We start from the raw sequence: 10,852 nt of genomic DNA, 5'->3' as shown, positions 1-10,852 counted from the left end.
AACCTTTGTGCAGTGATCAACTGAATATGATGTAACATTTACCGGCTTTTTGACTGTCGTTAAGTATGACTCAACAGGTAATTTGGGGAATATTCTTCATTTGAATTTGTAAGTTTTTCGGGGGTCATAATGAATCCAGCTCGCCGCTGCTGTTCAGCTCTTCTGAGCCAAATGTGTATTTCATCGCTGGAGGGAAGTACTACCAGAAGAGCATTTTCGCCGGTTCATTCTGGTATACAACCGGTAGAAATACGGTACAATTATCCGGGAGGGGAGAAGATATGTCGACAACCGAAGTCAGCTGGAGCATCGGGAACAGTGTCAGGTACAGAATGTCTCGTTCTCAAATTCATCCATTACCCCCTGCTTTCCGCCGACGTACGTACGTGGCTTTTCTAGATACAGTACTTCACAAGCGAAACTTTTTTTTTTTTTAAATTCATTTTTGTATTGACATGCCTTGACATTACAGTAGCAAAACCTTTGCCAATATAACAAATAACGAGAAGCGCCCCCCCCCCCCCAAAAAAAAAAGAAACAATCATACTTTCCCGGTCAGTTACATAATCATAAACATACGCTTAACTTTTATAGGTGCTCACTCCTCAGCCGTTAATACTTAGTTATATATAAATTCGTAAGCATTTAATATGCTTTCAGGCAATTACAGCATATTTTTTGGCACAGTAGTGGTGAGTTTATTCTTCAAAATTATATAACCATTTAACTCAGTAAAGTGGCAAAGTCTAAAATGCTGAAGTGGTACTCAATCGATACCAACTTTTCCCCCCCGACAAACTATATGTTACCTGCTCCAGCAAAACAGTCCGCATCTGGGCAGGATAGAGAGATGGAGGATATGAGACTGTCACTAATGACTTTTTTTTTTTTTTAATTGACTTGCCTATCAATTGTTCCAACAATTAATCGACTAATAGCCCCGCCCCTCCAAAAAATTCTATTTTTTTTTTTTAAGTCCACTAAGTTTGAACCTGAGTTTAATTTAGTCGATATGATACTTATTGTTCCTTATCTTCGCTGCATATATTACACAAACACCATAAAATTAGCCTATGCTAAACGATTAACAATCGCGATTCGCATTAGCTCTGAATCACTTGCTTGGGGTACTTTTCCTGAAAATCAGTTCATAGTCCAACATAATGAAAAATCCAATTTGACCACAATATTAATGCACTTAAATAGATAGCGCTGCATCTTCATCATATGTTTACTAAGCCTGACGTATTCACTTGTCTCGTTCAAACATATTGAGTTAATGAAGCCTACAATGGCCATTGATGCAGCATACTAACGGTCCCCCACACGCACAGAAAGGTTTTCCAAATAACTCGCGTTGTGCTCCAAGATCCTGCGCCGTCACCCTTGTTCCATTCCATCCCATTCAAATCCATAAACGTCCAAATTGAGTCTGTTTCTACCGCCAACGTCCGTGCTAACTCCCTTCCAAAGTTCTGTCTGTTGTTAACACATGACCTAGAAGCTACTGAGCAAAAATGCTAATATTTACGGGCAAAAAATTATTAAAAATAAGTGGAGCTCTAAAATGAAAAAAAAAATAAGAGGTGTGCATCATCCAGCCGACATGCCACTATGAGCCAGCACTGATTTGGGGTCAATAGGTCACATGACCTGGAAGCTATTGAGCTAAAATGCTAATTTTTGCTAGAAAAAAAAAAGAATAAGTGGAGGTCTAAACTGAAATAAATAAGAGGTGTGCATTATCTATCAGACATGCCACTATGATGCAGCACTGATTTGGGGTCAATAGGTCACATGATCTGGAAGCTATTGAGCTCAAACGCTAATATTTACAGAAAAAAATAAATAAATAAGTGGTCTAAAATGACAAGAGGTGTGCATCATCCAGCCAACACCCAACCCTCAATAGCTTCCAGGTCATGTGACCTATTGACTCCAAATTATTGTTGGCTCATAGTGGCATGTTGGCTGGATGATGTGCATATCTTATTTTGTCATTTTAGATCTCCACTTCTTTTTAATTACTTTTTCCTGTAAACATTAGCGTTTGAGCTCAATAGCTTCCAAGTCATGTAACCTATTGACCCCAAATCATTGCTGGCTCATAGTGGCACGTCGGCTGGATGATGCATACTTCTTATTTTAGATTTCCACTTATTTTTAATTATTTTTTTCTGTAAATACTAGCGTTTGAGCTCATTAGCTTCCAGATCATGTGACCTATTGACCCCAAATCAGTGCTGGCTCATAGTGGCATGTCTGATAGATGATGCACACCTCTTATTTATTTCAGTTTAGACCTCTACTTATTTTATTTTATTTTCTAGCAAAAATTAGCATTTTAGCTCAATAGCTTCCAGGTCATGTGATCTATTGAACCCAAATCAGTGCTGGCTCATAGTGGTGTGTCGGCTGGATGATGCACATCTCATTTTTTCATTTTAGAACTCCACTAATTGTTAATAATTTTTTGCCTGTAAATATTATCATTTTTGCTCAATAACTTCTACGTCATGTGACCTATTGACCCCAAATTAGTACTGGCTCATAGTGGCATGTCTGCTTGATGACACCCACCTCTTCTTTTTTCTCCATTTCAACCTTTTCTTCATTTTAAATTAACTTAATATTGTACATATCAATGTTATTGTACTAGGTCATGGAACGTATTCCCCCCACAACAGTGCATACCCAGTGAAGTGGGAATTGGTGCTGTGTTATAGTGAAACATCTTTTAAACTGTTAATAATAATAAAACATCTTTTAAACTGTTTGAATTCAATTTTATTTTTGAAAACAATCTTTTATTTTGAAAACCCAATGTGTTCTCCATGCCAGCGTCCCTTCGTGCACACTACCGTAAATCCTACAAAAGGGCAGACATGAAATGAAGAGCGGCTGGCTTGACTGCGTAGAAAGAAAAGTCGGCTAGCTTCACTGCAGTCAGATGCAATGTTGTCATCGGCTCGAATACCTGCGAATTGTCGTCCAAACTGACAGAGATATTCTCCAGGATGTCGTTCTTAATGAATTGATTTCTACTTTTAATTCAAATTACTACATTCACACACTAAACCATTTTCCCTAAGGTACTGGTTGCTATGGACATTTGAAAGATGCAAATACCAAAACTTTAAACCCCTTTTTCTAAAAACTAGGGATTTCGACCTTCCAACATTAAAAGTGCTGTAACTTTGTCAATTTTTGAGGTCCATCCATGTATTATATATCAATTTAAAGGGAATTAAATGCAGAAGTCGAATATATCAATATCTCAAATTTGATATTTTTATTTTTTTTGGCACATGAGGACCCTTTTGCCAGAGCCGGTCGCACATATACACACACATATACTTTAGGGGTGTGCTCAATAAATCGGTCAACCAAGGTTTAAGCTGCTCCACACTGTGTTGGTATATTGAAGCATGTTGACATTTTCACGCCTGCGATGTCCTCTTATTCCAAAATGACCATACACTGGTGTTGCTCCTCTGTTTATTTGAGACCTCGTGCATACTAATGAGAGTAACGTGACCTCTTTTGAGATCAACCCACTGTCGTTCGCTGAACCAATGAGGTTCAGCTTCAGCCCACTCCCAAATTCTCCAGAGCCCGCCCCCCTTCCAAAGACGTACAAATCATGGAGCTCTACGAGGACGAATCGTTCTTGCTACATTCTCAGCTTCAGATTTGTAGCAAAAGTCACGTGACTGGACAGCAGCAGAAAAAACACTTGTGACTCCTAGTGGCGACTTCTTACACTACAAGTTGTCATTTCTACAGGTACAAATCATGATTTTTACAGATACAAAGTTACCCCGGGTTTTCACCGGATGCGGTTGCGGTGCGGTGCGTCTTGACTGCGTGCTCCGGACGGGTCAATTTTTTTGTCAATCCACACCGGCTCCGCACAGCTGCGGTCCGGCAGCTCCGTCGCCGCCCACTTCCCAACGTGTCTCGCGGGACCGCGCGCGCGCGATCATGTGGCATTTCACAACGACAAACATACAGAAAGTCTGTGCTCAACAGAGAAGCAGAAAGAGAGGTGGACTTCTTTTGATTTAACCTTTTCTTCTTCTTCTGCTATGAGATTCCATGCAGCATCCTTTTTTTGGTTGTCCTTGTAAAGTATATTAATAACGAGAGTCGGGTCAGTGCGTGTCCAGTGTCCACTCTTTATTTCTGTCTTCCGCGTTCGGCTGCCGCTCAGTACGGCAAGCGAGACGGGCACAACAAGCAATCGCGAACATCAAACTCACAATACATTACAGTCCTTATAAAAAGGATGTGCCGTGTCATATATTATTTTGTGGTTTTCCACCTCCAATATAAACCTCTCCTCGTCCATGTTCGCTGGCGTCTAAACCGTGAATGAGCACATGGCCCGGCGACGCCCACGTCACGTTTTGCTGAAAAACTTGCGAAATAGGAGCTGGCGAGTGTTTTATTCTGAAAGGTAACCGGAAATTTATTTTGAAACTGCCTCGGTCTTCCTGTCCCGCTCGATGTGTTTTGTGCTAGCTTGCCATTTGCCGGAGGCCTACCGCTGCGGCGTCCGGCAAAAATAGAAAATAGGTCTATCCTTGCGGAAGGCTTGCGGCACGCCGCAGGCCTTCCGCAGTCGACACGCAACGCACCCGCAAGCGGTGTAAACTGCACCATTCGAATGAATGGAATCTAATTGCTTGCGTCGCCGGACCGCACCGCAACCGCACCGCAACCGCATCCGGTGTAAACCCGGGGTTACACTTCTTTCTCCAGGTACACATATTTTTATACGTACAAATTTTTTTATACGAACAATTTTTTTTTTACGTACAATTTTTTTTCTTTACGTACAAATGTTTTGTTTTGTTTTAAACGCACTTTTTTTTTTTTTCAGTACACATTTTCTATTTTCCAGGTACAAATTTTTTTTTCCAGGTACAAATCATGCCTTTTACAGATACAAATTTATGCTTTTTTCTACATGTACAATTTTTTTTTTTACAAGTTTCTTTTGCACCATATTTAACTCCATAGATTGGTATTGGAATTGGCTGCATAAAACCCTGATTGGAACACCCCAAAATCAAACTCGTGTTGAATGTGACGCCACACGTTACGCCACACGTTTTTTTTTAAATTGCCACAAAACCAACAACACATGATGAGGGATAATAGTATTTTTAGTAGCTATGTTTTATGGCACTTGTACTACAACTGCAGTGAGTGAGTGAGAGAAAGATAGAGGGAGGGAGTGGAAGAGTGGGGAGTGGGGGGGGGGGGGGGTAAAGGAGAGGGTGATATAGAAGTGCTTGAGTCATCACTTCATCTGGCTGCCACAGCACAAGGGAGGCACACTGTCGACATCAGCAGACTACTTGCTGAACCATGGAGGCCAAGTACAGGAAGTGCAAGATGCAAAACCAATGGAAGAGCTAAAACTGCCAGATTGTCTGCCTGCCTGATTATTATTATTTTCTTTCTGTTCTTTCTTACATGTGAGTATCTCTTATTGCATTTTTCTAGGTAGAATTTCTTGTTCATAACTCTTTGACTGCCAAAGACGTTTCATGATGATTAGTAAAATTCCAATGAATGGAATGCGATCTTTCATTGAGTAGCCACATTGTATATGTAGTAAAGGCAAACAATATTTTTTTTGCCTTGAAAGATGAGTTAAAATGTTCAAAAGCGGCTGGCACTGTGGATTTTTTTATTTTGTTTTTATAACGCCTGGCAGTCAAAGAGTTTTAATATATATTGATTTAAAAGTGTATAAGGACAAGGGCTGCTCGATTATGGAAAAAATAATAATCATGATTATTTTGGTAATAATTGAAATCACGATTATTCAAACGATTATTATTATTATTTTTTTGGTACAAAACATGTTTAAACCCTTTAAGCCCTAAGCTATTTTGTCGGCTTTTTGTTTTGTTTTTTTTGTTTTTTTAGAAAATTACATACCCAAAATAAAAATAGGATATGTCCGCAACCACGAGGTCCATTTGAATAATTTTTGTGTCATAATAAAGGGAACACTTGTGAGATTTGTTCAGATCTGTAAATATACGGGCGATAAATGTTACTGGTTATAAATGAAGATGGCACATAGCACAAATGTGAAAAGAGCAAAACACAAACACTGTTTTGCATGAAGTAGCACAGCGGGAGAACCGAGTTATTTCACTGTGTGGCGCGATACACTTTCTATAATTGCTAATTAAATTAGTTGGTGCATGTAAAAATGGCTTATATATTCTTGTAGCCCCGCTCCTGCAGTTTAATTTGATGTACAACATCATTATATTCTTTCATGATTAGTGTCATGTTTCACACAATTTCTTCGTCAAGTCTGAAGGGACCCAATTGGGGGGGTGGGGGGTCTGCGGACGGCGCTAGGGCTGAAAGGGGAAACATTTAAAAATATTAAGACAAATAAACTTATTTGAAACACTTTAATTATGTAAGTTCCTTTTGGATCAAACAAGATGTATTAAATTAGTCATTTTAAAATAAAAAAAGAAAGTGCAAATATATACATTGAAGCTAGTGTTGTTCTGATACCGTTTTTTCGCCCCCGATACCGATTCCGATACCCAGCTTTGCAGTATCGGCCGATACTGATACCATACCGATACCTAAGTTGTTTTTTTTTCCCCTTAACATGAAAAAGCTGTCCTGCCATTGGCTCAGAGCATTCAAGGGCCAGTAGGATATCTTAGATCAGCATGCAGTGAGCATGTCACATATCAGTGAGTTCGTGCACGAGCAAGACACAAGATGCTGCATCCAAAATCCTATATTAGCGTTGGAATTAATGGTATCGGCATGTTACTTGTGAGTGTTATTGTGAGTTGAGTTGTATTTTTGCACAAGTGGTAGAATACTGGATGTGTGGTTTAAAATACCCGTTTACAATTGTTAGAACTACGTATTAAGCATGACTTACTTTATTAATACCCAACATATCTGCCGGCATTCGACAATTAGTATTACTTCTGGATCCACTTGCAAAGTAAATAATTGAATTTCAGGGTGGAGATGCACTAGTAGAGACTATTATTAGTTTAATTTGACATGTGAGATATTTCACAAATGTCTCATGAAGCCTTCACGCTCTGCAAATTAGGGCCACCGTTGGAAGTCAAAGAGTCACACCTTTGCAACCACCCAACTTTATGCGGGATCAAGCTTGGTTTATGCTTGACACATCCGTGTGGTCTTTTTTTTTTTTTTTCCTCCACTTACTCACTCACACAAACACGAGGCCGAGGGCGCGCACGGCCTCGGATGAGTCGGACGCTCGCGGGAGCGGGGACGCCCCCCCGCCAGTGCCAGCGTGGCCCGGCCACCTCGGAACCTTACCCAACAGCCGACGGGTACGCAACTCTCCCCGCGCCGCGACACGTCCACGTTGCCCACACGCGCACCTACGAGAATTTGTAAACTACGCGGAGTCGCGGACGAGCAAACGCTGTCGTGAACAGTGTTTTCTACTTTCCAATTCTGTGTTTTATTTACTTTGCAAACTCATCCCAAACTGTTTTTGTCGATTAGTTTATTGAGGAAAAAAACATACTCAACTTCTATAGAGCGTTTTCACGACACGTCATCCGGTGCATAATTAACCCGGAAGTAGCCATCTTGGAGATACTCCGTTGTCCACACTCCGAGTCTGCACCACATTACCACAACAGAGAACTTTGTTGAGGACAATGGTGAACCTTTGTCCATCAGATGTTGATTTTGATTAAAGTGTATTCCATATTCACTTCGGAAATATAATGGGGCGACATGGCTCAGTGGTATGGTGGTTGTCTCCCAACCCAGAGGTTGAGGGTTCGATCCCAGGCCATTGTGACCACGTCGAAGTATCCTTGAGCGAGATACTGAACCCCCAATTGCTCCTGATGCTGCGTCATCAGTAGGTGAATGGGTAGTTAAAAATGTAAAGCGCTTTGAGGGCCTTGAAGGTGGAAAAGCGCTATATAAATGAAGTGCCATTTGCCATAATACCGTTACTAATTAATAGATGACTATTTTTAATTCTGTAACTAAAATATAAAAAAAAAAAAAACACACAGATGAAATGCTAAATGCGTCAAGCTTAATTAGGGTGTTTCCGTATTAATAATAGCAACTATCCGGTCTATACCTAGTGAGCTGTTTTCAGTAAAGACAATGACGTTTGTTACAATTCAACAATCAGAATGAAAGGATAATAGTAATACAATAGCGGTCTCTAGTGGTGAGAACATCCATTCATTTTGTTGCATATACTTCCCTGGTCTGCAAATATGTAGCCTCAATCGCGGGCTTTTTCCTGTTGCCAAGTCCGTCCCTATATGCCTTAGCATATTTGGTGGGCTTTGCCGAGCTTTAGAAGTTGTTTTGACATCGATAAAGACTCGCCAAACAATTCTCATTGTAATTCTCCATTAGCTTGCGTTAGCTTGTTTACGTCAATATCGCCAATATGACCGCGCATCCGGGTTACTGCCGAGTTCGTGACGTCAGTGAAAACGCTCTATTGTGGTGTTAACTAGCGCAGTTCATACACCGTTGGCACTCTACTGCCTCCTGTAGTCTGGGAGAATATCGACCGCAGCTGCTATAATTGCACTATTTCAATTGAAACCTGTTCAGAAAGCTTAGTTGGCTTAAGATGTCTGTTTTTTTTTCTTTTAGGGTTTTATTTACATTGTAGATATGTTTTCAATTTAACAAAAATGTTCAGAAATGTGAAGATTAGTCTAAAAATATGTAAAAAAAAAAAAAAAAAGAATCGTGATAAAATCGAGATCGTGAATTTATTTTTAAAGAATAGTGCTATGACATTTTTACCATATCGCCCACCCCTAACCCAATTATACTTTCAGTTAGAGGTGTGTCGATTAATCGACAACTAATTGATTATCAAATTAATCAATATATATATTTTTTTTTATAATGGATGAATCATTTAGATGTATTTTCCAATTTAAAATTGTCCAAATGGTTGGAATTTCAGCTCCTCAACAGTTGCTTAGATGGCAGCATATGTTTCTCCAAAATCTTTATGTATGTTTCAGCATTAATAGTGCCTACACAGCTGTTTCACATGCCCTTGGCACTAACATAGTCCCATAGCGTCACAGATCCTGACTGCCTTTTGAACTTTGTGTCCATAACAGTCTGGATTGTTCTTTTCCTCTTTGGCCCAGAGGACATGACGTCCACAATTTCCAAAAGCAATTTGTAATGTGGACTCGTCCGACCATAAATACTTTTCCACTCGAGCTCGGGCCCAGAGAAAATGACGGTGTTTCTGGGTTTTGTTCATAATTGGCTTTTCCTTTGCATAGTTCGAGTTTTAAGTTCCACCTATGGATGTAGTGCCGAATTTTACTTACTGTCCGTTTTTCTGAAGTATTCCAGAGCCCACGTGGCGATACCTTTTACACATTGTTGTTTTATTTGATGCAGTGCTGCCTGAAGGATTGAAGGTCACGAGTATTCAATGCTAGTTTTTGGCCTCGCCGCTTACTGTACATGCAGTATTTCTCCAGATACTCTAAACCTTTTGATATTGTGGACCGTAGATGATGAAATCCCTAAATTCATTGCAACTGTACGTTGAGGAACATTGCCCTTAAACTACTTTCTCACGCAATTGTTCACAAAAAGGTGAACCTCGCCCCACCTGTTTCCAATTAGCCTGTTCACCTGTAGGATGTTCTAAACAGGTGTTTGATGAGCATTCCTCAACTTTCTCAGTCTATTTTGCCACCTGTCCCATCTTTTTTGGAACATGTTGTAGCTATAAAATTATAAGTCAATGATTGATTTCTAAAAACAATAATGGTTATCAGTTTGAACATTAAATATCTGGTCTTCGTAGTGTATTCAATTAAATATATGTTGAACATGATTTGAAAATCATTGTCTTGTTTTTATTTATGTTAAACACGACGTCCCAACTTTATTGGAATTGTACTTGTATGTACATTATGTATGATAGAAAGGTATAGAGCAGGGGTGTCCAAACTTTTTCATTTGAGGGCCACATACAGAAAATCAGAAGGACGCAAGGGCCACATAATGTTATGAAGAGAAATTGTGTTTAGTCCTAAAAATTGTACAAATAATTTATTTGTGCTTTTGCAGATTTAGAAAAATGCTACAATATATGAACCAATTTATTTGTAATATGGCAGTAGGGTTATTATAGTTTTGGAATTTTTCATTTTAATTAGTTTTTATTAGTTTTCAGGGTGGTTCTGTTAGTTTTTTAGGGCCCGAGCAGCGACCGCTGCGAGGTCCCTATTGTTTTTGTAAAAATTATTAGGGCCCGAGCAGCGAACGCTGCGAGGTCCCTATTGTTTTTGTAAAAATTATTATTATTATTATTATTAGGGCCCGAGCAGCGACCGCTGCGAGGTCCCTATTGTTTTTCGTTCGAATTATTATTAGGGCCCGAGCAGCGACCGCTGCGAGGTCCCTCTTGTTTTTGTAAGAATTATTCTTCTTCTCCGTAAACGATCGCATTTTTGAGGGCCTAAACATTTACGAAAACTCACCAAACTTTGCAGTCTCTTCGGGCCCGGCGAAAAATTTGATATTATGTCGTTGCCATAACAATGCGACTCTATAGCGCCCCCTAGCGTAGAAAAATAAAAACCAATCCCGGCCCGTTTGACCTAGAGCTACGAAAATTGCCAGGCACGTGTAGCACCCCGAGACGCACAAAAAAGTCAGTGGAAGCCATTTCCTAAAATGTACAGGAAGTGAGCTATGAATTTTTGAATGTCCAATTTTGGCCCATTTTGGCACATTCACTGTGGTCATACTTTTTCCCCCTTTGCAAATATTTTTCAGCCAG

General features: G+C 39.8%; 1 protein-coding gene across 2 annotated transcripts in view; it reads left to right on the top strand.

Annotated features, from left to right (window-relative positions):
- The window catches only part of nocta (nocturnin a), a 75,146-nt gene continuing 64,294 nt past the window's right edge, over nt 1-10,852 (top strand). The window contains exon 1 of one of the 2 annotated variants that reach the window (XM_077532379.1): nt 1-325. In XM_077532379.1, coding sequence (XP_077388505.1) covers nt 130-325 — 196 coding nt within the window. In that variant the 5' untranslated portion in view covers nt 1-129. Of the gene's footprint in view, nt 326-5,345; nt 5,487-10,852 lie in introns of those variants that run through there. The other variant, XM_077532381.1, reaches the window with a different exon arrangement.

This window comes from Festucalex cinctus, chromosome 9, assembly GCF_051991245.1.
Source record: "Festucalex cinctus isolate MCC-2025b chromosome 9, RoL_Fcin_1.0, whole genome shotgun sequence".
NCBI classification, from domain to species: Eukaryota; Metazoa; Chordata; class Actinopteri; order Syngnathiformes; family Syngnathidae; genus Festucalex; species Festucalex cinctus.
This window is presented reverse-complemented; position numbering and strand designations above follow the sequence as displayed.